Source organism: Lottia gigantea (genome assembly GCF_000327385.1).
Source record: "Lottia gigantea unplaced genomic scaffold LOTGIsca_207, whole genome shotgun sequence".
NCBI lineage: Eukaryota > Metazoa > Mollusca > Gastropoda > Lottiidae > Lottia > Lottia gigantea.
This window is the reverse complement of record NW_008708442.1, coordinates 24,000-50,112: the sequence shown is the minus strand read 5'-3', so window position 1 is coordinate 50,112 and position 26,113 is coordinate 24,000. Positions and strand designations below refer to the sequence as shown.

General features: G+C 34.5%; 3 protein-coding genes across 3 annotated transcripts; 1 reads left to right on the top strand and 2 right to left on the bottom strand.

Moving 5' to 3' along the window:
* Positions 1–6,843: 6,843 nt before the first annotated feature.
* LOTGIDRAFT_99310 (hypothetical protein) lies at positions 6,844–7,110 on the bottom strand (the record flags this gene model as incomplete). Its single annotated transcript, XM_009053980.1, has 1 exon — positions 6,844–7,110. A coding segment is annotated over one exon (267 nt), but the record flags the coding sequence as incomplete, so codon positions are not given.
* Positions 7,111–13,071: 5,961 nt separating this feature from the next.
* LOTGIDRAFT_174636 (hypothetical protein) lies at positions 13,072–15,977 on the bottom strand. The gene is made up of 5 exons (XM_009053979.1): positions 15,608–15,977; positions 14,977–15,086; positions 14,501–14,631; positions 14,053–14,224; positions 13,072–13,312 (listed from the first exon to the last, which is right to left on the bottom strand). Exons 1-5 carry the CDS (start codon positions 15,861–15,863, stop codon positions 13,088–13,090), a joined length of 894 nt encoding a protein of 297 aa, XP_009052227.1. The 5' UTR covers positions 15,864–15,977; the 3' UTR covers positions 13,072–13,087.
* Positions 15,978–16,822: 845 nt separating this feature from the next.
* LOTGIDRAFT_226844 (hypothetical protein) lies at positions 16,823–25,568 on the top strand (the record flags this gene model as incomplete). The annotated part of the gene is made up of 14 exons (XM_009053978.1): positions 16,823–17,008; positions 19,780–19,847; positions 20,019–20,074; positions 20,357–20,444; positions 20,624–20,686; positions 21,246–21,392; positions 21,917–22,041; positions 22,589–22,651; positions 23,392–23,536; positions 23,890–23,978; positions 24,397–24,507; positions 24,668–24,710; positions 24,987–25,090; positions 25,460–25,568. The coding sequence occupies exons 1-14, from the start codon at positions 16,873–16,875 to the stop codon at positions 25,566–25,568; spliced, it is 1,347 nt and encodes a 448-aa protein (XP_009052226.1). The 5' UTR covers positions 16,823–16,872.
* Positions 25,569–26,113: the final 545 nt, after the last annotated feature.

Here is a 26,113-nt window from a genome sequence, read left to right as displayed (position 1 = left end):
TGCTTATAAATCGTCTAGACGCGTTACCAATAACACATACTCTTGTATGTTTTCGTTGTTCCCTCAGTAACGTCAGTAAATTAAAGGAGTTGTGATGTAAAAAACGTACACAGAACGTAAAGCAGCAATGTTGAGGCATGATAGTATCAACCAATGGTTATGACTGACAATTTTGGCTCGGAACTATTAAGGGGCGATAACTGCGATTTGATAAGACAGCCAACAATGGATGGTTCTTACATCATCAGGCGGGTAAAGTCAATTTTATTTAATATTTGTGGAATTGAGTGTGAATGTACAAGGTAATAGCTATGGGAATAATAATATAGGAGGTTCTTTTTCGAGGACACATTACGAACCGCGTCTTATACCTTCGATCGCATACCTGCTAATGGCTGCTATTCTTGTATTACAGAGGTTTCTTAATGCGATTTGATTGCAGTCAAGGTATAAGACGAAGTTGATACGATACGCGTTCTCTATTTTGTACTGTATCGATCAAAATCCGGTACATCGCAACGGACAGCTTACCACGTCTATTCGCAGCTTTATGTGGATAATTTTAACTTTAAAACGTGTTCCAATATTTTGCGCGCAAGAACTGTGAAATACTCATAATACGAATCTCATATTTGTGCAATTTTTTTTTATTTATGAAAATAGTATTGAATCTGTGCAGGACAGATCAACCAAGAAATGTAGCTTATCGACGACGTATAAAAACTTGGGTTCCGCAGGTGTTATACTTCAGCTTTAGTATTTGAGTCTAATGAAGACGAACAACAATGCACGCGATGTGCAGTGAGGAAATTTTGCCAGGAGAGCGGCAGTGGAATTAACCTACCGTAGTTTGATTCCCAATTGTCATACCATCTTTGATGTGCATAGTCTATAAATAGGTCTCAGGTTTGATCATGTGATCATCAAGAGGCACTTTGGCGCATTAGTGCATGGTTTATTTATTTTGTGTGAATACTTTGGACCTATCTTTGTATACCAAGGAGTCCTTCATTTCACTTCAGCCCGTTCATCTATAAGTTGCAGAGAGTACGATGTAAAACTCCATTTCATATTTCATATAATTTCTTTTGTTCCAAATTGTTTTTATATAAACTACAACAGTTATAGCTTCCTAAACAATTGTATTTTCATCTTCAAATGTGCAATAGGTGTTCATTATTAAAATACAGTGACATTGATGGTGAGCAGCGGAGTACAGACACCCTCATCATTTTATTACGCTTTTTAGATGGTGGAATTGTTGGTGAATCGGCAAAGTATGAACATCCTTATCACTTTATTACGCTGCCAAAATAAATGCTACTTTCTTGTCTGTAAAGTTGATTTTATGGCTATTTTTATAGAATCCTCGCTCCCAAATTTCAAATGGAGCCTTCGTGGCTCAGTAAGTTTCATTTTTCATTTTCCAAAATTTCAAGAGGATAAAGTTGTCTAAGAGGTGCTTGACTGTTAAAAAGCTGAAGTTATCTGTTACACTTTATATAATGAAAATCCCGCGTACGGTTAGTCTACAATAACCTAAAAGGTACACACGGATGACAACATTCTAACTTACAAGGACACAATATCGGTAATATTTTTCTCGATACAATGTTGATAATGCCGTGGAAACTGTCGTCACCTCTGTCGGTATGCTAACTCTGTATTTAATTGTAGACAAAGTAGGCGTCGAATTTTGAGTCTGCGGATACTATGTATGTGAAAGTGGTAAATATCAGTTACATGTAAACAAAGAAGAAAAAAAAACTGTTTTCAGAATATGTTAAAGATATTTGTACACATCCTCAGAATACCACAGTAATCCTTAAGCAACGTTACATGATAATGATCATCTAGTGAATAATCGTGCCGTTGTTTAAGGAACAATGTCAAACTATTACGAAATTTATCTTAGCGTATCTTGAAGCCAGCTTTCTATCATTGATTTCAGCCTTCCTGCTATATTAGCTATTGCAGTCAATGTATAAGACGAATTCGTAACAGCTTGACATTGTGAAGATGCCATTAAAATGAGACGGGTCGTCTTAAATTTGGCCAAGATATTTGTTTGACTAAAGGGACAATTTATGAAATGTGTCTCTTAACTACTCGGAAAGTTTAATTCTAGAATGCCAAAACTAGTTATAAGGTTTACGTTAACATTTGAACGTTGCTATTTTTGGTGGTGCAGTTGAAAAAGTAAAAATAATAAAATTGCATACTGCCCCTTTAAACCACAGAATAAAGTGGACTTGTCCTTTGTATGTTTTGAATCGTTTCTGGCGTGCACAAATATCTTTCATCAACTATCCTATATTGTTCAGCATAGTTGTTTCTTAATTTAAACAACTTTTGTCATTAAAGCTGTGTTAATTTTGTCAAACAAATCATAACGAGTTATTTCCCTTGAATAATCTGATTAAAATGCAGATCGTTACATTATGTTTTTCTGTGGGTTCATACGTTCAAAACTCACAGGAAAGGCACGAAACAAAACATCACGAATTTCTACGTATGTGTGTGGGGTGGGGGGATCTGAGGTAGTTATTAGGGGGCGAAAGCCGACACAGGACAAAATCTCGGAAGCACTGCCACAGGCATCAAGATTTTTCTCACCATAAAGGAAGATTCCGACGTTGACGTTTGGCCATAACAGTAGGTGCTCAAGTTAATTGATCACAATCTATCCACGCGTCCATTGTCACCTCTGATAGATATTTGGGTGTAAAACTTAAATGTGCATTTATTGTCATTGGCAGAATAGTTTAGACATTCTCATGTAAAAACAGTGACATGGTGATGGAGGGCAAATAAAAATTAGATCATTGAGAGTCCGGAACCTGGACCATGGGAAAGCAACGACTCTATCATCCAGATCCTCTTTGTCTGCACAGCAAAAACATCCGTTTTGTTTATAGGAAATATTACGTCAAAAACGTTTCCCTCGAAGGGATTTGAAAGCGTCGTAACAAAAGAGACTACTGTTTTTTATGCACCTCTCTCAAGATTCCATAAGGAATTCAATTAATTTCCACTTTTGTGGCTTTGTAACTTTTCAAGATAAAAATTTATTTGGATACGAGCAGGATTCCCTTTTAACGGGAATTTTTTTCAGTAATTGTTTTTGATTAGTTCTCTAAGTCTTTAAGTGTGTGATGTTCAGTTTTAAAGGATGTGTCTCGAACTAACATCTAACTGTAGATGTCCGTATCGGCTCAGATCAAGTTCCATTCAAATATAAATAGGTCACTGGGTATCTATGCTACAGTCACTAGGTTACTAGGCCAAATTTCGCAGTCTGACCCCAATTAGGATTATATTAACCCATACAATGAGGGGATTCTGGCAATACTTGCTTCGTGAGTACGAACTCTCATCTATCTGTATCAAACCTGGTTCACCCACAATTCAACAAAAACCGTGACGTGTTGTATAGATTGTCGTCACATAGGCTGCAGTGCGTTATTTATATTATCATGTGCAGATATATGCATTTCGACAGTTTGCTACCACACTATTCTGGCTAAAAGTTATTTCTTTGAACAATACGTGGCATTTCTCGTCTTCATTTGATTAACAGCTGCAGAACAGTAAAACTCCATTTCAATTTCCTTAGAACACAAATCCTGTTAAGTAATGCAGTAATTGGCAGTGGCGGCAGCAGCCTCTATAAGCTGGGGGTATAGATAGGGAGCAAGCTGATTAAATGGGGGTGGGGTAACTGTCAGGGTTGAGATTCCAATAACTTCATGGAGGGTCTGAGGGGTTCTATCGCCCAACCCCAGAAAATAATTGAAAAAATGGCACATACTTGAAGTCAAATGTCACGAAATTTCAAAGGTTGGGGGTATTTAAATCTTTTTGTATTATTTTGAAAATGAAGTGGGGATACAACTTGGGGACAAAAGGTTTTACTAGGAGGTCAAATCAAATAATGCCATAGTTAACACAATGGGAGTATTAGTTTTCAGTGACGATAATATTAGTCTGCTGAAACAAGTGTCCGCTGACAAAGTTAACGCTCAATCCTCCTTAAAGATGTGTTTCCTTATTTTTTAGTGTCAAATTAAGCAAACTATTTGTTTTATTGGTGTTTCTGAAGAATTACACTGGTATTTTTCCAAGTAATTACATGTACAACACTTCTAATATCATTTTCATAAATGAAAATAAGGGAACCTATCTTTAAGTTCTGCTATAATTATTATGTATATTTATTCGGGAACAGTAGAGTTTGACATCTCGTAAATGTACAAGTCCCAATAAGCTGGGTAGTTTTCTTCTGTTAATATCCGTTGTATATCATTGATCAAAGTACAGTTCCCAGCGTAGAATAGTTCATTTAGGTCGGTGGCCCTAGCAGACGACCAGACTTTTTCCTCCCCATTTCCGTGCCCCCCGGGTTTATATGTCTATAGAATATAGGACAATGATCTTACCCCACTCTAGGACAGTGAACCACGTTTTCGAAACGGTTTAATAGTTAAAGATATGATATATCAATGATTTTTCATTTGTATATTATTGTTTGTTACTTTCAATTATTATTTGTATCAGGTTAGTGATGCAGGGCGGAGGGTTGACATGGAAAAAAGTGGTTAGCGGTTCGTATAGGACAATATACACCTAGGCCCCATGTTGTGCATATTAAAGATCCCTCGACAGTTGAAAATCGAAAAGGATTTTTCCGCTGGCTGTCCTGGCAAAATGTACCCCATTGCACACTGAATGGCGTTATCCGTCTTCATAAGCAGAAAACTAGGACGCAAAACTCATGATAACTGTCAAAATATCTGTAAGAGGCTAGAATAGAGTCAGATGTTTCGGACTAACGTATGTCAGGATCGCCCTATACCTGCACAACCCAAGATAGCGAGCAAGATGGTCTCTGTAGCAGACTATCTCACATCCACACAATATTAAGCTATTACGAACTTCGTCTTATACCTTGACTGCAATTGTCATCTTTCTTGTATCACGGAATGCAGCAAGTTGATTGAATTGTATGCCAGTGAATATCGCCAATCAGACAGACTGTAAACATCATGGCATACAGACTTTCTGTCCAGGTCTTCGTTTGGCTGTATTCGCTTACGTACAATTCAACCAAATCGCTGCATTTACAAACAATTTTCCAAGATGTAGCTTAGAATGGAGAAACGTACTTCGAGAGTGGGCAAATGGCCAATTATGCACTTTTTACTACCGATTTATAACGTAGGGGAGATCGGGGCTAGTTCGTTGATAACTCTCGTCTAAAATTAGTTACTACCAACAACACCTGACAGTAGATTGCCAGAAACAGACCGAAAGTTTTCACTACAATAATTACGGGCCAACTTAAACTAACCTTGATTTAATGACCTTAAAAGGGAACTTTGACCTGGTAAGTGAAATTGTTCGGTCTATACTTTGCTGTCTTATTATACATTAATTCAACAACGATCGCTTTGTAAGTGAAGTTTTGCATTTGCATAATTCGCTGACTCATTACATGATTTATGAAGAAAGACCGAATGGGACTAGTCTTGTTAGTTTGACAGAGGCAAGTTCGGCCAGTAATCTAACCCTTTGAAAGGCTATCGTCTATAAATGATGACCTCAGTCATCTAGAAGTCTGAGTTAAGGCATTTAAACGAGAAAAAGGCCTCGCATGCCGTTGCCATTGGTTGATCCAATGTAAAACGTGGTTACAAATAGGCTATTGTGTGGCATGATCTGATACATCTTCCAGAACTAGGACTTTGACGATGTAATTGGTTATATAGATGACTTGTCGCTGCTGCTACTGTTGTATGATAAATGTTAATATTTCAACTTTTGATAAAAAGAACAGCGACATTTCCTTTGATTGCCGAACATATCCCTACGCGAGATAGGTTCGGTCACTTTGACTTTTTGACTTTCACGATGAATTTCACTAACAATAGATACAAATAGTGGATTTCGTATTGAGAGTGACTTCAATCTTTCTTTCTGACATGTTTCCAGGGAGATTTAGTCATAAGTTTTTCACACACCACGAATTTTCCGAAAAGTAGCCTAACTAGCCCCGGTTTCCCCTACTCTTGGACACGATTTGAGTGCAACATGTGCTAGAGTTAATATAAAGTTAGAGTTATTATAAACAATTCGTTGAAATTCACCCAACATCTACATGGCTCTTGGTCATATGTGGGTCATTTTGACTTCAGATGAGTTAATTTATTACGCAGTCAATTTAGTTGCCAAAGCTTATCCAGACATGGTTCAAAGACAAAATCTTTATTATTTTCCCAAGAAAGTAACAATTAAAGGGATATATATAGTAAGTGATGCAGACCAGACCGCCTTATGCGTGGTGGTTAATTAATCATCCTTAAAGTGGTCCGGTCCAAGGTCCGGTATTATTATTTGAAGCGATGTGTCTAGGGTCGAGCCGCGTACCGGACCAATGCTATCCGGTCTGCATAATAAGAGCATGATATTGTCGTTTTAATACTGCCAACTGATTTTCAGTTGTCTAGAACATTTTTTTCAGAATAAAAGATAAACTGTTGGTTAGTAAGACATAGGCCTATTTAATTTGATGTAAATAAATCAGCGTAGGCTACTACAGTTTATGTTTGCGTGGCGTTATTGACATTCTCTCGGATTTTACGTCATAGGGTATGGAGCAGGTTATAATTCACAGAAAAATTGAGATGTGGATCTCTGGTTCTGAAAGTTTCAGTGGATAGCTGTATTCACTATCGGTGGGAAAGCAATTATTTAGCCCACAAGTTCAAACTCAAGCAAGCATTCTGTTTAATTTTCACGGAAACGAGTTTCTATGACGTCATGAGTGTACATATTACCGACTTGACAACTACAATCCATTACGACAATACCAGGTAGTAATCCAAGCCTAATGTTCAGACTTTTAGTAATATAAAGGACCGAAAGGGGCTTGCGGTTATTTGGTCTACATGAATGTTCTATCGTCATACCACTAGAGGTCCTTACACCGTTATGTGCATGACAGGAACCAGCACACTCTGAGGTATAGAATCCTGTTGGTGCGATTATCCAACCCAATCCAGCCTCTTCAAAGTTAAATAAGACCGGTTCTCTACAGCAACTTATCTCTGATCCTCCATTAGTTGATGGACACACGGACGATTGATTTTGTCGGCCAATAGCCCGACTGGTCTCACTTTGATTGTTAAGTCTGTCATCTCGGTTTCTCGAACTACGTCGATTGCGAGGTTTAGATTCTCTCGAAACTTTCACGATCAGGATAGGTCGACTTTTGTTTATCTTTTGTATTTTGCGTCGAGAATGCTTTGATTTGGATTTGGATTTTCTCCATTTATTCTTATGCGTTTTGGGTAAATGTCTTCTTTCTCGTCGGGATGCACGCACGAGAATCACTTCTGTATATTTTCGACATCGTTTACATTTTATGTGCAGAAGTAACGACGCTTGCGATTGGTCAATCATATCTTGAATCAAAGAACTGGGCAGGGTAACTCTAAACCATTTGCTTTTCCTAACTTTTGTTTTTACAGTTGCTATTTCTTGAGCAGGCTTTCCGTTTTCGTCTACGGTCGATACCGTAAGCGACAACACTTTGCGCCTCATTCGTCGAGGTCTCGAACTGTTCGAGTGTGGACTTCTACTGTCGGTTATTGTCCTTTTCTTTCTGCGTTTCAGTCGAATCAGGAGATTGGCACCCTTGACGACCATTTTGGCTCTCACGGTAGAGTTGGAAACATTTTGAAAGCCAAAATATGGCTGGAATTTGATTATGTTTGCATCTTCTATGTTACCTGAAATATACAAATTGGAAAAAGAATTTTTTTTTTTTTTTTTAGCGAAAACCGACATTGTGCCAAGCGCTGTTCTCTGTACCTTTTAAATAGAGGCTAGGCTGCACGTGGCTTACATATGGGGTGCACTTTTTTTCATTAGTCTCTATCGACACCCTACAGGCTGCAATTTCACTCTATATAAGCTTTATAGTGCAATATTTGCTCATTCTTCAAGCAACAATTCTTTATGGATTCTTTTGATTTTTATATGCCCACACGTAGTATGGAAGCGTGCTTAAAATTCCCTATAGACTAAACATGAACCAAATGTGAATGGACAACAAACAATGATTTGTACATGCATTCAAAGCTGCTAGTGGGTGAATGTCTAACTATTTTTTTAGTTACAGTTACACATTGACCACACTATTAGTCTAAACCTGCAGTGCCACTCAGCTTTTTGGCATTTGATCTTTACCTGGTCTCTCGGAAACTATCAGAAACTCTGAGATATTGGACTTGATAACAGTCGGGGTGACAGTAAAATTACTTTCTGTCTGGATCAGACCCTCTTTTCTCTCCTTTTTATCGGTAGGGGTAGTTTTTGTGGGAGCTATGTCGATTGGCAGACCTAATTGTCCCAGGATCTGCTGCTTAATGCGATTTTTCACCTGCAATATCGCCACATTTTTCATTAGTCCTTCCAAATTAAAGCTACACTGTTTACGATTCTTGTTTCTACAGCCTTTCAATGCACTGGCGATTCCGACAAAAGTTAATAGTAACAGAATGATAATTCGTGACCACGATCCCTTTAAACATCCTTAAAATATAAGAGAACATTTTTAGACATTAGAATATTATTATTTTGTAACTTGGTACACACCAACTATATACCAAAAATAATGATCTTTTTACAAACTTCATTTCGATCCTTAAAATAAGGATTTTGGAGTCTAAATTAATTCCCCGATAAGGTTGCCAAGCTAAGAAAAAATCACGTAATAGAAAGAATATACAGGGAGAAGGCGAGTAATGCAATTGATATGACGTAGATGGTTGGTTTAATTACCGATAAAATACTCATCAAAATAAGATGTAGCGTATAAAACTCAGCATCAGTGTATTCGATATCATCTTCACAAAGTCACAAAGCTATTAGGCCCTACAAACTTAAAATCTTACACATGCAATAACCACCTTTCTTGAATCACGGCATATAGTGATTTGTTCGGATTGTACACTAGCAAATACAGCCAACTATAGCCCTCGACAGACTACAAACATCATTTATGGTTCACAGACTTTCTGTCGAAGGCCCTGATTCGCTAGCCGACAATTCAATCAAATCACTTCATTCACGTTTATGATACAAGAATGATACAAGAATGATGGCTATTGCAGTCAAAAGCTTGACATTGTGAAGATGATTTGATATCTGATTGATGATAGAGTTACAAATTAAAGTAAATGGGAAAACAGCAAGGGGTAGAGTGGGGCGTTTGATAACTGCATTCTATATTTCTGCTTGTTACGTGAAATAAAGAAAACTACAGTAAGTCTATGTGTGAATTTTATAATATAAGGATAGTGACTCGCTCATCTTATTCAAAATTTCAAATTTCAAAGTTGAATTTAAGTCACTTAATTGAAGCCATTAATGTGATGGCTCTACGAGTGTATTTCTTAACAGACCCATAACTATACAACAGAATCTCTGTATGTGGCATAAATCCTATAAAATATGCAATTTTTGAAAAACACTTAAAATATATTAAGCGTCTTTCAACAAGTAATTGCAGTTTTATGATATTATCAGATTATACGGGGCTGTTGTTGTGTAATTATGACACCAGATAAGCCCACGGTGGGTATACTCTTATTGGCTTAAAGTTTAAAAATGTTAATTTTTTGGTGATCCTAAGAGGTAGTATTCCTTTAAGATCATGAAGTATTTTTTTTTTACATCAATGTTAATACAGGGAGTAATCTTTGTTAATGGACTTCTTTAGATTATAACTTTTTCGAATTCAGTCTGATTATCAAAACCTTCATCACGACCATGATAAACGTATTTCAAAATGTTGTCTTTGAATGAATTGGCATATATTGGCACTTTAAGGAACAATCTTTGCAATATTGAAGTCATGATATTTCGACAATGGAATAGGTATTTATCTTACCTGTACAAAACATGGTGGATGGAGATATTCCAGATATATGCCGAATTCCTTAAATATTACAATCGTCTCTACCACGCTTCCTTTCGGTGGTATTTTACCATTAAGACGAAACTAAATCTAAAGGTCGCTCTAGATTATCATTCTAAATTCACAATCCATTTGCAGTCAATCATCGAAGGTCCAAAACTATGAAAAATGAAATGAAAAAAAATCATATATGATAGTTGACCGAATCATTTCAAAATAACAATGTATGCATAAAACAATAATCATCGAGGTTCTACAGTTATTGTTGGTTAAAGCAAAGCCATCTCGTATAGAGTATAGACAAACAGAAGTTGCTTCAATGGAGGCAAATTAAATATCATAATAAAACATAGAATAATACCATCATATAGGCCTAATAAGATCATATTGCATACACAATCATAACAATATACTCAACAACATACAACAAACCATGTAAATATCATATAACATACACATTATATAACAATATACTCAACAACATACAATATAAAAAACTAAAAAACTATACATTTTCATACCTTATTCTTAACAATAAATAGTTGCAGCACCAACTAACAGAAATGGGAACTAAATATCACACAAGATCACTATTGAACATCTCTCCATCTAGTTTACAATTTAAACTATTCCAAAGATGCTGAAATAGTAAGGAAAAGTAGAATAATAAACTATACTCCAGAATGTGCATAGACAAATCACTCACAATTAATGTATCGTTACACAGTCTGTGCGTCCCTTGTATGGAGATTCACACCACCAATCGTTTCATTGAGCACTCGTCCAACACCATGCCCATTACACAAGCATCAAAATACCTTAATTTCTTGAATAATAATCATTTACTGTGGAATTCGTAATAACAAACGAAAATATGCCAGATTGTGCTAAAAATACCAGTTATATTGTAACTGTTTGAAACATAAATAGTGGTTCAACATCGTAAACAATTCATTTGTTATTATAACTGTGATTATTTTCACTTTAACATTCCGACATAATTTCAAGTAGCAGTCTCCTCTTTCCTATAAGCCCACATGAAAATGTGGACGGATATTAATAAGTTAAAATTAAAGATGGGTTTCCTTATATTTTTTATTATCAAATTAAGCAAATAACTATTTAATCAATTGGTGTTTCTAATGAATTATCGTGTATTCTTGATAATAACATTATGTTCTTATTGAATATAATTAAATCATAAAAAGAAGACTTTTTGACCTTTCTTGATCGGTCACTCATTAGAATTCTGCTTGTAATTTAGCTAATTATGAATTAATTAAAGACATGTAAAACAAGCTGATATTTTTCATTTTCTATTCATATAAGTATTAGCATTTTCATTTTCAGAAATGAAATAAGGGAACCCATCTTTAAGGTATGAAAATTTATATAATTTTGAAAAGAATTTTATATCGTATGTTGTTGCGTATATTTTTATAATGTGTATGTACTATGATATTTATATTGTATGTTGTTGCGTATATTTTTATAATGTGTATGTACTATGATATTTATATTGTATGTTGTTGTGTATATTTTTATAATGTGTATGTACTATGATATTCATATTGTATGTTGTTGCGTATATTTTTATAATGTGTATGTACTATGATATTCATATTGTATGTTTTTGTGTATTTTGTTATAATCTGTATGTGATATGATATTTACATTGTATGTTGTTGAGTATATTGTTATAATTGTTTACGTATGTATGTTGTTGCTGTCGCCCCTCTTGTAGGCACAATTGAGGCTGCATTTCTTATCTGACCTTGATGAAACTTGGCATGTATGTATATATTGTTGAGACTTCGTTTAAGTTCGAAATTGGTTATTATTGGATGAACGGTTTTGCATTAATTCCCCCTGACTTCGTAAAAACGCGTTTAATTTTACCATAAAGACTACAGTTTTTATCCGATATTGGTGAAACTTGGTTATACATTTTCTAATACCCCCGCCACATCGGAAAAGTGTCCTTATTGAGTTGCTATGGCGACCAAAAATTAGCTCTGAGCATGTTAAGGTCGCCATCAACGTGGTAGAAACGTGAAGGAAGCTTCCAAAAAACGTACAATGAAAATACTATCAGTTGCGATCGCCATGGAATCGAGAATGTCTGTACACAAGAGTCATAACATCTTCATGACAGGATATAGATAGCTTGCCAGGCAAGGTAATATATGTCCACTGGCAGCTATGATTTTAGATAGAAATATTTAGCAGTACAGTAACAATCACCAGTATGAAATATTCAACCTTCAGTCAAACACTTAATAATTTTACCACGTTTAGTCAAAATCTGACAAGAATCGTGCCTTTGAATGTTTTCGAGCTAAAAATTTTAAGAAAAGGGCAATAACTCCTATAAAACATTTTTTGATTTTCATTAGGGTTCATCATTAGTAGATAAGAAACACTCACAGCAAGATTCGTCAAAATCTGTCAAGAAGAGTGTTGACGAGCTAAAAATTGATCGTATTTTTAAGAATAAGGATAATAACTCAAACTACATGTAAATAATTTTCGATTTTTCTGATTTTCAATAAGGTTTATCCTTGGGTGACGACCATATATACGCCCCTCCCCCCATTTCATGTGGGCGTATAAAAATGAAGAGCACCAAGCCCATAGATTTTGGGGGAACTTAATATGGTCGCATATGTCTGATATGGTTGATTGAGACTTTGTACAATTTGTATTTTTATGAGAATTCTTCTCGCGTTTTTTCCACGTTAGCCTGGGACTAAGTACACTTTTAGTCGTAAGATTGTAAGATTGCAAATACCGAAGTAGTATGAATACTGAAGTCGCAGCTCGCTGTGACGGGGACCTTACCCACAATGTGTTGTAGGCGTATAAAACAAACCTCCTCTGATAAAAGCATGATATGAAATTGATTGATTTTAGATTTCTCCAGTAGGTATAGTATTTTAAACTAAGCATGTTTTGTTAAAGGCCATGGTTCATCATTTTCAGAGGTAAATTTGGNGTTTTAAATATATGTGAAAAGTCAATCAATCCGGATGGCGAATCTGTCCCTTTAATGTAAACCCCAAAAACATAAAGACACAAAAATCTGTTTCTATCATTTTAATTTTATTATTCTTCATTTTCGTCTATGAAATTAGTGAATTTTCGTTCAATACATGGTGATATAAGATTATTATCCAACTTCATTTGAAAAGCTTTCAAATTTTTTTTGTGATTTTCTTCAAGATTTACCAGTTGATGAGGCAAATATTCATTAAAAAGGTTGATTACATTTAAACCCAATTTCTCCAGCTTGCCTTTTACTTGGTATAGATTTGCCGCCTCACACATAAACTGAAAACAGAAATAATATAACTAGAACTGTTAACAGAAAGTCAGTAAGGCACATGCAAACAAAAAATTCAATAATTCCATCAAAATTAGAATAGAATTATACAAATACCAACTAGGGTATTTCAGTAAGTCTAATTTACAGCATGATCGTCTTTATATGCTCAAACTTGACATAGTACATTTCTGATATAAATTGGAGAAAAGGTATCTTTAACCTACATGTCAAACTCTAATTCTATCTATACTGACATGACGGTGTGACCTTATTAACCGAATTTAATGTCATTCTCCAATGTTAACCGAATATAGACTTGTTGTATATCACTGGAAAGCTTGAGATCTCAGCATTATGAACCCAAAAGATTTAATGCTCGATCTCTATTAGGGCACCTTAAAAATGCAAACCCAACTTTCACTGACACCTATAAATATCATGTCAAAGCTGTAGTAAATAGTAATTAATAATGTTAATATCAACATCATCTGAGGTCAAGATCCTGTCATTTTCCTTATCTACTAATTCTAATAAAGGAAGAAAATAATCTAGCAACTTCTGAGCCCATAGTTGTTAGATCAGAGAAGTGACCTCACAAGTATTATTTACTTCGGAAGAGATGATAAATGCTGACTTTTTCAGAGCTTTGAGAGAATCGGCATAATATTGTTCATTTGGTGTACACATATCAAACAGTTGGTAGATGCTCATATCGCAGTGTACCAAATAATAATTACAAAATTACCCTTATATATCTTTCATTGTCATTTTCTTCCAAAACCACATCTTCAGCCCCCGCTTCAATAGCTATATCAACATATTGCTCTACATCAGCTTTCTCATTTACACCTATACCAACATCAACAAATCCCTTTTCTTCAAATATACGTGAACAGCAACCTTTCTCCACGAAGCCACTATAATATTGAATGGAAGTTACAAAAATTTGATTTAATGTCATAATGTCTCCCTATTACGAACTGCATCTAATACCTTCATTAGGCTCTTTTATTGTATCATGGAAGTCTGTAAATGGAACGATTTGATTCGATAGCCCTTTTTCAACAAAATTTGTCTGTGGCCACCTTTAATCCAATGATCTACAGCCACCACTAATTAATTATGAGCTAAATATGAATACAAACAGACTGACAGACTGTTACATTAAGGGTGTATAAAATCTGCTTACTTACCCAACTTGTTTACAAACATTTTTCATCTGATTGACTGTTAATGCCATATTTGTAGAAGATATTTCATATATTATGAACATGTTACCAGGTAAAGCAATTTCAACTGTTGTTACTTCAAAAGATTTTGAACTCTGAAAAAAATTGTTAGATGAGGTCATTCATAACTAAATGTTCCTTTAGCAACGTCGTCGTTCAATATTAACACATCTAGATGTGGTACAGACTGTACAATGTTACTGAATACTGTGGCAAAATAAAGAAATCAATAACTACAGCATCATTTAGTATTTATTTCTGCTATGCAGTGGCAGCACCATTCTGAAACATGGAGCTACAAGGTGTAAACATCACATTTTGCGTTTTTTAAAGAAATTAAGTGGGGGTATCATTAGGGGTACAAACCATTTTTCTAGGGGTACCACCACTATCACCACCACTATCACCACCACTGCTGCTATGGCAAAACTCGTACTTACTATTCTTTTTATAACATTATCTAATGTTGATTTAGGAACATCTTTCAGTTTAGCTTGATCAAATAATTTCTGTAGTTTTGGATTATATCGAGGATCTGTTTCACCAGTTTCTAAGACAAAAGAAATTTTTATTTCATAAATGTTTAATACTGTTGTAAGCTTACAAGAAACAACACTAATAGGGACAGTCTAATGAGAATAAGACCAAACATTTGTACCATATTCTGTCTTAATACACCTAAATACTGCAAACCAATCAAATTTCTTCTCTCTCCAGCTCTAGGATTATGTCACTTGAACAAAAGGACGGACTGGTGTGTTCCGAGGAGCATTAGATGAGTTTATCAACTCTACATTGTGCTGAACGTTATTGAAACATGTTTTTTAATTGGATGTTCTACACCATACCAGGCAGGATTATTAGATTAGTTAAAGCAGAGTTCATCAGGTTATGGCAAAGGTTATAGACACGAAGAAACAAGAAGGGAGAAGGAAGACCTTCACTGAAGTGGTTGTGTTAAAACAAAAGCTTATAAAGGAAACAAACGTTTTAAATAAACAGTTACAGGGATAACTCTCACATTTTGGCACAGACAAGGAAACAAACCATTTTCAATCCGATATTACTTACGTTTGATAACTGACACAACATTTTTCATTAGTCCTTCCCTAACATTTGCTTTTTTCTTGTCCTGAATTTGTTTTCCAACTCTCCTATTTGCCCACTGACTGTGTCCTGCTAGATATTTTGTAGATGCATGCAACTTCCTTATCTGAGTGAATTTGAGATTTGCACAAGCAAATACATGAAAATACAAAGCAGAGTCATTTTTTCTTTGAATTTTTTCACTTTGGAATCTCTCAAAATTGTTCGAAGAGATAACCATAGGCTTTAGATAATCTTGTCTGTTCAAAATTCTATTACAAATACAAAAAGCTGGATTTCTTAACATAATTCTTTCAAATGTACATGAACTTTGTCCTAGCTTCTATATTCTGATCTGTAAATAAAATAAAATAAAAAGAGTTCAGGATAAATAAATCCTACATGCATTTAGGACTGGGTATTGATTAGCAACTTGATCTATTATCGACAGACTAATTATCAATTAAAAATCAAAATAATTCAATTGAGAAACATGCCAAAATTCTAAATTTCATGGGTAATTTTTGCATCATATAAGTATATTCTTGATTTGATCAGTTATTATAGTTCATTATAATTTGTGGGTATGTTATGTTCTGAAGGGAACCTATGTGGAAGAGATAACTACTTATTAACAGGTACTTAAAATGGCCGAGTATATAAAATGTTCCCAGACTTTGATTTGAGTTGTCTGTGAATGTGATCCCAGTCGTGTTGTGTATCTTGTATCTTGAATCAGGTCAGGTGTCAGTAGGCCTAACAGTTTTGAAGATTCTATTGAAAAAATAATATATCAAACCACGAAGTACGAACGAATGTGCAGAAGCAATATTTGAATAATAAATCTATGCCTATTTTACAAGTAGTAATTAAACTATTAAAGTTAAAGTAAAATAAAAGCCAATAATTTGATGATGTAGACCTATCCTAAGTAAATTTAAGATTTTCTATGATGGTCTAATTTAAATTGCCTCCGAAAGTAGGCCAAGGCCATGGCAAGTTATACACTAACTGGAGAAACTTTTAACTTAAAGAAAAGAAAATATGATTCTTTTCGGACCCACCAATGCATCGATGTCATTCACCTTCAGAAAGTCTACTTTCGTTTTACATGAGCAGATAACTCGATAACACCTAACGAAACCGGAAGCGGAAATAAAAAATGTCAACAAAGTTCTAGACTGTACTGTAAATTGGTAACAGAGAGGATATTACTAACATTTCTTACGAAGCTTCAAATAAATTTAAAGATGTCAGCTATCAGGGCTGAACCAGGAAAATCTGGTACAACAAATGTCAGTTTTGTCTGTCAAAGATGTCAGCAACCTTTGAAATTAGAGAAATCTTTTTGTAATGTAGATCAAACTCTTTTCACTGATCTGTCAGGTGAGTTTTTCTCTTGAACTATTACAGTGGTGGAACCTATATTCGTGCTTATAAGGAGTTAACACCAAATTTCGTCAATATAGAAATAAAACGGATTTTTTTTTATGTCTTAGAATTAGATGATTCTTCAGATATTCTTTAAAATAATTAAAATTGTTTTGTTAGAAATCCCTCACGTTTACTAATATTTTATGAAATATTTTATGAGTAACGTAACCAAATCGACATCAGTTACTAAATGTGTCACCTACTTTGGTGTAGGCCTACAGTACAAGGTATCTATAAATAATTGTAGAAAAACACATTGTATGGATACCCAGTGGTATAATTATCATTTCTTTAATAATATTTTGTTATAACTATGACAATTCCTTCAAAGAACAATAAATAAAAAATGTGACTGACAAGTAAGAGTAACTTATTGCTAAAATTCATTGAAACAATATAATATGACCCACAATATTTCTGCTGACATGGAATTCGCTAGTTTGTCACCAGACCGAAACATCTGTCTTTGATAGCTATTTGGATATCATCTGGTGTTAGGACAGGAAAGATAGGCCCTGTTGAATGGAGACATTCCCCACCTCCGCAGGTGCGGGGATTTAAACCTATTTAGATAACTCAGATCTGCAAAACCCAGGTATATTTGGAAAGATGAATACTTTTGTAGTTCAGTCATACAATCATTTTCTCCATACAGAATTTATGTAATGTCTCTGGTTTCATCAAAGTTTATCTTGGCAAAACTGATCTAGCATCGGCCATTTAAAACTGTGTGCACAGCCAAAAGTGCAATGCTCACAGAGTCACGTGAAACTAACAAAACAAAAGTTACGCTGATGTCCAACTCTACTTTACAATCATCTTAAAGGTAGTTCAATATTATGTATCTTTGGAGGTGTGGAAATCCCCATTTCTTCTGACTCTACTCAAACTGACAACTGACCAAAATATCCATCAGAGGCTGGAATAGAGGCAGATGTTTCGGAACAGTTTGTCACGTGACCTTGTTTACTGGAATACATTCTAGCAGACGATACTTGGAATTCTGATTACAGCTTGGGATTATAAGGAAAAAAAAGTTGTATTATTTGGTAATATCTGAAATCTGCCTTTTTAGATGCCCACGGCGTATATTGCCGTCACCTCATTCCGTCCGTCGGTCAGTCCGTCCGTCCACAATTGCTCGTAAACACTTTACAAGGCACAATTCTTGACTGATTTCGATGAAACTTGGTATAGTTGTTTGTTATCACCCAAGGATGAACCCTATTGAAAATCAGACGAATCGAAAAATATTTACTATGAGTTATTGCCCTTGTTCTTGAAACGTTCGTAAACACTCTAGAAGGTGCAATTCATGACGGATTTTGATGAAACTTGGTATCAATGTTTGTAATCACCCAAGGATGAACCCTATTGAAAATCAGAAGAATTGAAAAATATTTAGTATGAGTTATTGCCCTTGTTCTTGAAACCGCTTTCAAATTAAGCTCTTAAACACTAAAAGGCATGATTCTTTCTGGATTTTGACAAAACTTGGTTTTATTTTTCAGTCCTGAAGATTGAATATTTGCCTTCTAGAGTTTTCGTGAGCTAAAGATTGAACGCGTTTTCAAGAACAAGGGCAATAACTCATACTCAATATTATTCAGTGTTGTGCTAAAGAGTTCAAAAGAAGTGTATGACTGAAGGTTGAATATTTCATACTGGTGATTGTTACTGTACTGCTAAATATTTTTATTCAAAATCAAAGCTGCCAGTGGACGTATATTACCTTGCCTGGCAAGCTATCTTTGAATAATATGTCACAAATAAATAATGAATTTGACATTGCTTTGAAACGATAAGAAAAATTCGACAGTTTGACGTTGTACATAGAGATACCGTAACCCATGTTTATCAAAACATGCAAATGCAAGGTCGCACATATAAATTATTTATCATTTCTGTAGAGATACACGCAATTAGGTTTGCACAACATTTGATTACTTGACTCTAAATAAAGCTAAATAAAGGGTCTAATTTCGGACAACATTAATGTATTTTTTCTGTTTATTTCAATCAATAGATTCTGCTAATTTAAACTAGGAATGCTCTAATAAAATCTTGAATGGTAATTAATGCTACCATCTACTCTGGCTCTAACGACTTGCCAGTCGCTTTTTTACTGTCATAAAAACACTTAAGATTAAAAGTTTTAGTTTGGTCAACAAACATAGTCAACAATATACGCCAATATAAATTTAATACAGAGATCTGATTTTGGCATAACTCTTTTTGCAGGTCCTCTCTTTCTTAAATTTTAAGCTGCCATTAAAATTACTGCTGTGTGGGAATATAACTTGTGATTGATGACTGATCTAAATATTGTGAAAAGAGAAAAGCGAAAAGCTATTGCACAGAAAGCATTGGAAAAAAAGCAGTGTGAAATAAAAGGATTCATTAAAATGAAACAGGAAAATGTATAAATCAGAATTTGATGCTTAGTTTGTGTTATTTTTGGCAAGTTACTATGTGCACAATGCCATCCATGATCTGTTTGAATTCTTTTATCAATTAATTGTGTACTATGGAATTTTGGACCAATGGCATTCATGTTTACTAAAAAGAGCATTTGATTGGATGAATAAACAGGAGAGGCAGATCGGTAGATCATGGATGTAAAGTGAATCAACCAGATAAAAGACACAAAATGAAGCATCCAGGTTTGATCTTAATCAAATTGGTTCAAAGTGAATGTCTTAAATATCCTTTATTATTTTCAGCACCATTAACAAGAACTATCAATGAGCAAGATGAAACCTTACAAATTTATATCAGGTCTGACCAACAGGTAAGTTTATTTATAATACAAGCTTCACATTGTCCCCAACAATTTTGCAAGCTTAGTTAAGCCAGTAGATTTTGTGTAAATATCCAATAGAATCGTAAACTTGTGATTTGAGTATACCAGGAAAGGTATGTTAAGAGTGACTTTAAATAATATATATTTTTTACTTTGTAGCCTGTCGATTATGAAGATGATGAAAATATTGTAAGAAAGAAAATTTCCTCAGACATGTAAGTCATAATCAATAATCCTAACTTAGGAAATCTTCATCTTCCATTTGACCAATCTACCTTAGTCTCACTTCGTTACTATTTAATTTTAAAAACTGTGTGCACCAAATGAATTTTATTTCAACCTCGGCAGTTTTGTTCCCCATTAAGTTGGTTGGTAGATGACAAGTTAACGTGCGCTTCCAGCAGATGCTGCATTTATTAAGTCAATCTGCCCCCTACTTATACCCTCAGTCTCTGGAGGCTGGCACCCCCACTTAGTGTTTGCTACTTTTGTTTCAGCTGTGAAGAGTTACAAGCTAGTCATGACTTTACATTAATAGGTGAAACTGGACCAGGCAGTATGGAAAATCTCAGTCAAAGATTGAAGGTAGGACCATGGTAATTTAGACTGTTATTACAAGAAAATATCACAATGTGGGTTTATCATGTTACCAAGAATCTTTTCAAACTTGGTATTCTATTAATAGGTGTTTTATTTATACTGGTACATTTTGAATTGTCAGAAAGTGATGTATGTTTAAGATTGTTTCTTTTCATATTTCAAAGGTGACAGCTATTTTGTTTGACATAATGTCTGGTCAGTCTGAAGTTGATCATCCACTTTGTGAGGTAAGTTTCATAGTCCTTCTTAAAAAGGAAGTATGCCAAATTTGCATTATTAAAAATGTTGTAAATTATAAGTGAAAAGGATTCAGTTGTATGCTATTTACTTCTGCTGTATATCTACCTAATAAATATTAGTTGATATATGTTAAGGTTTCTAACATGTATAATTTACTACTTGATCAAACTGAATTTGTTTAAAAGAGGTTAATTAAGAACAGTACTACTAATTGTTAATTTAGCAGTTAAAACTAGTTTTGTTGTCGGGTCTTATCTCTAGATTTTGGTCAGACTGTCCCTTTACTCTGTGAAATTATATTGTATGGAATGCTTCAGTTAGCTATGCCATATAAAATTTGATGTTAAGGTTTATATCCACAAGATCTTGGATAAGTTTGTATTTGGGAACTATTGATATAGCAAACCCTTTATATACTGAAAATTTATTAGATAAGTGGGCATATCTCGCTTGGCAACTGTTTGTATCGATTGTAGCATGTGAGGCATAAGTAGAAAATATGAAAAATAAGCTTTTTTTTCATCAGATGGAATTTGGTTATTTTAGGAATGTACAGACACCTTATTAGACCACTTAGATAATCAGCTGAAGATCACTGAGGATGAATGTCGAGATTACAGAGATTTTTTAACACAATTAGATCATGAAAAAGAAGATATAAATGAGAAAGCTTTGGATGAGGAGTTAAAACAGGTAGAATCTGAAAACTACTTGTTGTTCTTACATGGAAACAACAGATACAAACTAGGTCCACCGTCATTTAAAGTTGATATGGAAATGCACCAAGGTCAGGTGGTCCAGTTGACATCTTTCCACTATGTCTGTGAAAGATCAGTGCCAAGAGGTTTGGGAGACAGCTGGCAGATAGGATCCTAGACACCAAGATTTCATTCTTGCCAAGTCCTGTTTCTTTATTTCTTTAAGATTTGCTTTTGGATTCTCATTCAGGTACATCATTTTGAATCTTGCTCTCAACTTGCAAGAAAGAATAAAGAAAGAAAGAAAGAAACAACTATGTTTTACAAGGGTAAAAACTAAGGTTCATAAAGGATCTTTTCTACCAGCTGGCCCTTAGCCAAACAATTCCCAGATAACTGTATCAATTTAGTTAGGTTGACTGGAATTATGAGTGAGAATGCTTTATTTAAGGCCATTGCCATGGGACATTCACATGCTAACAGAGCTTGGAACCCATAACAACCATATTTTTGTTGCAGTTAAAATTAGAAGAAGAGACATTATATAAACAACTGGCCCTAGCTGAGAATCAGCAAGATGAAGTCATGTCCAAATTGAAAGAAGAAGAAGAAAACTCGAGATTATTAGATGAAGAAGAAGAAAAGTTTGTGTTTTTTTTAAATTGTCCATATTCCATTCTAACTTGGCGTTAGAGACCACAAGCTTAGTCCCTTTAAATATAAATCAAACTAGAAATTTCTTTTTCTATTTCTATAAACGTTTTCTGTGTCATTTTAACTTTCAAAAGCGGATAATCCTGTACACACGTAGATTTGAGGACTCAAATTTTATGGTGAACTTGTCCCCTTGCAGCTTTTGTGATAGTGATCTTTATGAAGTGTTAAGTTTTAGAGGAATTTTGCAAGAACCAAAACATCTAACAGAAAATCAAAATGGTGCAAAAGATTTTATCAGTATTCCCTTTACCCTTATACAACCCTCGACAGTTGGAAATCGAAAAAGAGCAGGCTAATGCCGCTGTCCTGGAAAGATTTCCCTCATGGCACCCTGCATCTTCATTAGCCCACAAGGTGCAGAAAAGAAGGACGTAAAACTCCATTCATGTCATTTTACCCATATACAAAGTTTATAAAATCCCTTTACAATCTCTTTAAAATGAATGTATACATTGGTGTTTTGTTAATGTACAGATATTGGAAAGAATATAATGAGTATAAAAGACAGGCTACAGAATTAGATGATGAACAGAGAAGGTAAACATGTTTTCTCTTAACCAAAATCCTTCATCCCTCAACACGTATTGTTGTCATAGTGCATTCATTGCTACGTTGTTTTGTTTGTAAACAATTGAAGACAACATATGGTAATGCCCTCACCGTGACTCAATCACGATATCCACAATCCCGATAAATCTGGCCCTGTTTGTTTTTTGGAAGTGATATATCGACGGGATGTGTTTAGGACCAGACACAACTTGTCACTTTTTCTGAAAGTTGCTAGTTTTTGAGACAAAAACAAAATTTGGCGTAACTTTTGGTATTTTTAAAAAGCTGAACCATTACTGTGTCCACTAAAATATTATGGGATATTCTACAATTTCGTTTTGTCCCACACGGTAGTACAATACAGTTAAGGGTAGGCTTCCCCCCTTCGTACAACTCTATTAAATTAAGCCTACCCCTCAACTGTATCGTAGAATATCTGGTAATGGACTCATTCATGGTTCAGCTTTGTGTTGATACCAAAAGTTTTGAAAATTTGGCTTTTGTCATGGTAAAAATTCTCAAAAACTAGCAACCAATAATGGGTCGAGATCAATTCTCATTTAAAACAATATTGCCTGTCTATCCCTTACAACAGTGACAACATGACAACTGAGGAACGAAATTGTCATGTTTAACTTGCCTGGCTAACTCTTTTTGGTCAATGCTCTGAGAAGTGAAAACACCCCTTTTTTGTATTTTTTTAATTGTTCTTCTTAAAATGTTTTCAGTATTGATAACCAACTAAGATATGCTCAAACACAACTTGATAAGTTAAAGAAAACCAATGTTTTTAATGCCACATTTCATATCTGGCATAGTGGACATTTTGGTACTATAAATAATTTTAGACTTGGTAGATTGCCCAGTGTTCAAGTAAGTTTATCACCTTATGATTAACATTATAGGTCAGGGTTCACCGATTTCTTGGCTATATTGTGTTTTAAATATATGTAAATAGAATTCAGAACTGCACAGAAATCGTACAATCCCTTCAAATATACCTCAAACTAGAAAATTAATTGTCTATTTCTATAGATGTCTCAAGAAAAGATGAGTTGTCATATTAACTTTCAAGCGCGGATAATTCTGTACTCACATGGATTTGAAGGCTCAAATTTTGATCGTGAACTGATAAGCTTAGCTATTACATTCTGTGATTGAGGTACTATTGGTTAAACTGATAATGAATCTGTCCCTTTTAACCCTGTATTCATTTTTTCCTTCAGGTTGAATGGAATGAGATTAATGCTGCATGGGGTCAAACAGTTCTATTACTTCATTCTTTAGCAAGGAAAATGAATCTAACTTTTCAAAGGTAAGTTTATTCTGACTTTCTGACGACGTTCTTATTAAATCAAGATAACTTTTTAATTATATTATATTTTTGTCTTCATTGCAATCATGCTCTATAAACGGGAAGGGTTAGATTGGTCAGGCTACAAACTATGGTGTCAAAAAAGTTAACCAGTTCTGGTGTGTTTATTGAGATCATTATACCCACTAGTAAAGGTTAGATTGACTTACCGTACTTAATAAATGATAATAATAAAATCTTTATAGGGGTGAAAATTAGGCTTGGCCTTTTTACAATTTGCTAAAGAGCCACAAACCTGTTTGATGCCCACTCATGTTTCCCAGTGTGAAAATATCACATTTTTCCAAATTCTGTTGCCAAATGCCAAGAAACCTTGACATAAACAGTTTCTCTTAAGATTGTTAAGCACTTTTTTCAGGTTCAGATTAGTTCCATATGGAAACCATTCCTATTTAGAATCATTAATGGAGAAAAATAAAGAACTGCCTCTATATGGCTCAGGTGGTGTAAGGTTTTTCTGGGACACAAAGTGAGTTTTTTCTACTGTGTGCGCGTGGAGTAAAAGTCAAAATTAATGTTGATTTAGACAGAGCTTCTAACTGAGTCATATATTACTTCAACTCTAGAAAATGTTACAGTCAAGTCATTTTTTTTTTAGCTACTATTGATGTTGTTTTTTATTTTTTTAGGTTTGATCAAGCTATGGTTGCATTTTTAGATTGTCTGCAACAGGTATATTCTTATTATGTTATTTTTTATTATGTTAGGATACCACAAAGAGTAGAGTATCTTTCAATCCTCTCGGACAACTTAAAGTCTTATACATTTAACAGCTGGCAATTCAAACATTTTAGATCAAAAGGATGAATGTTGTAGAGGGTCATGGTTAGACCCTAACTGCAGTGGTTACATTGAAAATAAAAGCTAAATAACAAATGGAAGTTTGGTATAATTTTGATTAACTAAAGTAATCCCTCCATTGCTGAAAGTAATTTCTTTGTTTTGTAGTTTAAGGAAGAAGTAGAACGAGGAGACACAGGATTTTGTTTACCATATAGAATGGAGAAAGGAAAAATAGAAGATTCAAACTCTGGCAATTCTTATTCCATTAAGTAAGTGCATTGCAAAGGAACCAAATTTAGAAGAAAAAACTGCTTAAGTTCCAAATTTATTCATCAATCATTTATCAAACATCCATCAATCATTTATCATACATCCATCAATCATTTATCAAACATCCATCAATCATTTATCAAACATCCATCAATCTTTTTAGGAGCAATGCAGGGCCAACTTAAATTTTCACCTCTCCGTAGAAATGCCGCTGGTGTTGGACATTTCAAATTGTGAGTGTGATGAATGCAAATTAGGGAAATCACGTTGACACTGAAAGCTAGGTAGAATTTCTCTGTTGATCAGGATGTGAAAGCAACACGTGTATTTGATTCTGTTCTGTTGATGAACTAAACTTTATTTTGTAGAATACAGTTTAATTCAGAAGAACAGTGGACCAAAGCTCTGAAATTTATGCTGACAAATTTGAAATGGGGTTTAGCTTGGGTTTCATCTCAGCTCATATCAGATAAATAGTGCAATGAAATGATGATCATCTAGGAGGTGGGGGGTGCTGGCTTGATGAGTTCTGCAACAAGTTGGACCTAGGTGTAGACAGAATTCAAAATGGTGGAGAAAGGAAGAGAAGGGATAATTTTGAATGCGATTTAATTTGATTCTGTACAATGCTAAAAAGGCCAGAATTGGGACAGATTGAACCTGCTCACAACTGATCATGCAATCCCAGTGAAATCTTATGCTGTATCATTGCTATAAAATGTAATATGTATAAAACTTTAATGGTAGGTGATCAGACCAACCTGAACTTAACAAGAACATGCCAAGAGCTGTACCATGATTCTTTCTAAACTGGTGTCCTAATGTGAGATAAATAAACAATATTTAAGAATTTTTGATCACATGATAAACGGAATAAATGACAAAGTTTGTGGCATGACCAATCATGCTATATAATAATGAAGTGAAACAGAAAGGCATTATTGAGCTCTATCAGTTATTGTTATATATTTGTGAAGTATTGTATAATTGTTATAATGTAATTGTTATTTGTAATATGATTG

Bases quoted from the DNA above. Each gene is read 5' to 3' on its own strand.
- LOTGIDRAFT_174636 (XM_009053979.1), bottom strand. From the start codon at position 15,863: ATGGTTATCTCTTCGAACAATTTTGAGAGATTCCAAAGTGAAAAAATT. The intron at 15,087-15,607 runs GTAAGTAATATC...CTTTTGTCTTAG, and splicing joins TGTTGTGTCAGTTATCAAAC to AAACTGGTGAAACAGATCCT. The intron at 14,225-14,500 runs GTAAGTAAGCAG...TCAATATTATAG, and splicing joins AATGTTTGTAAACAAGTTGG to TGGCTTCGTGGAGAAAGGTT.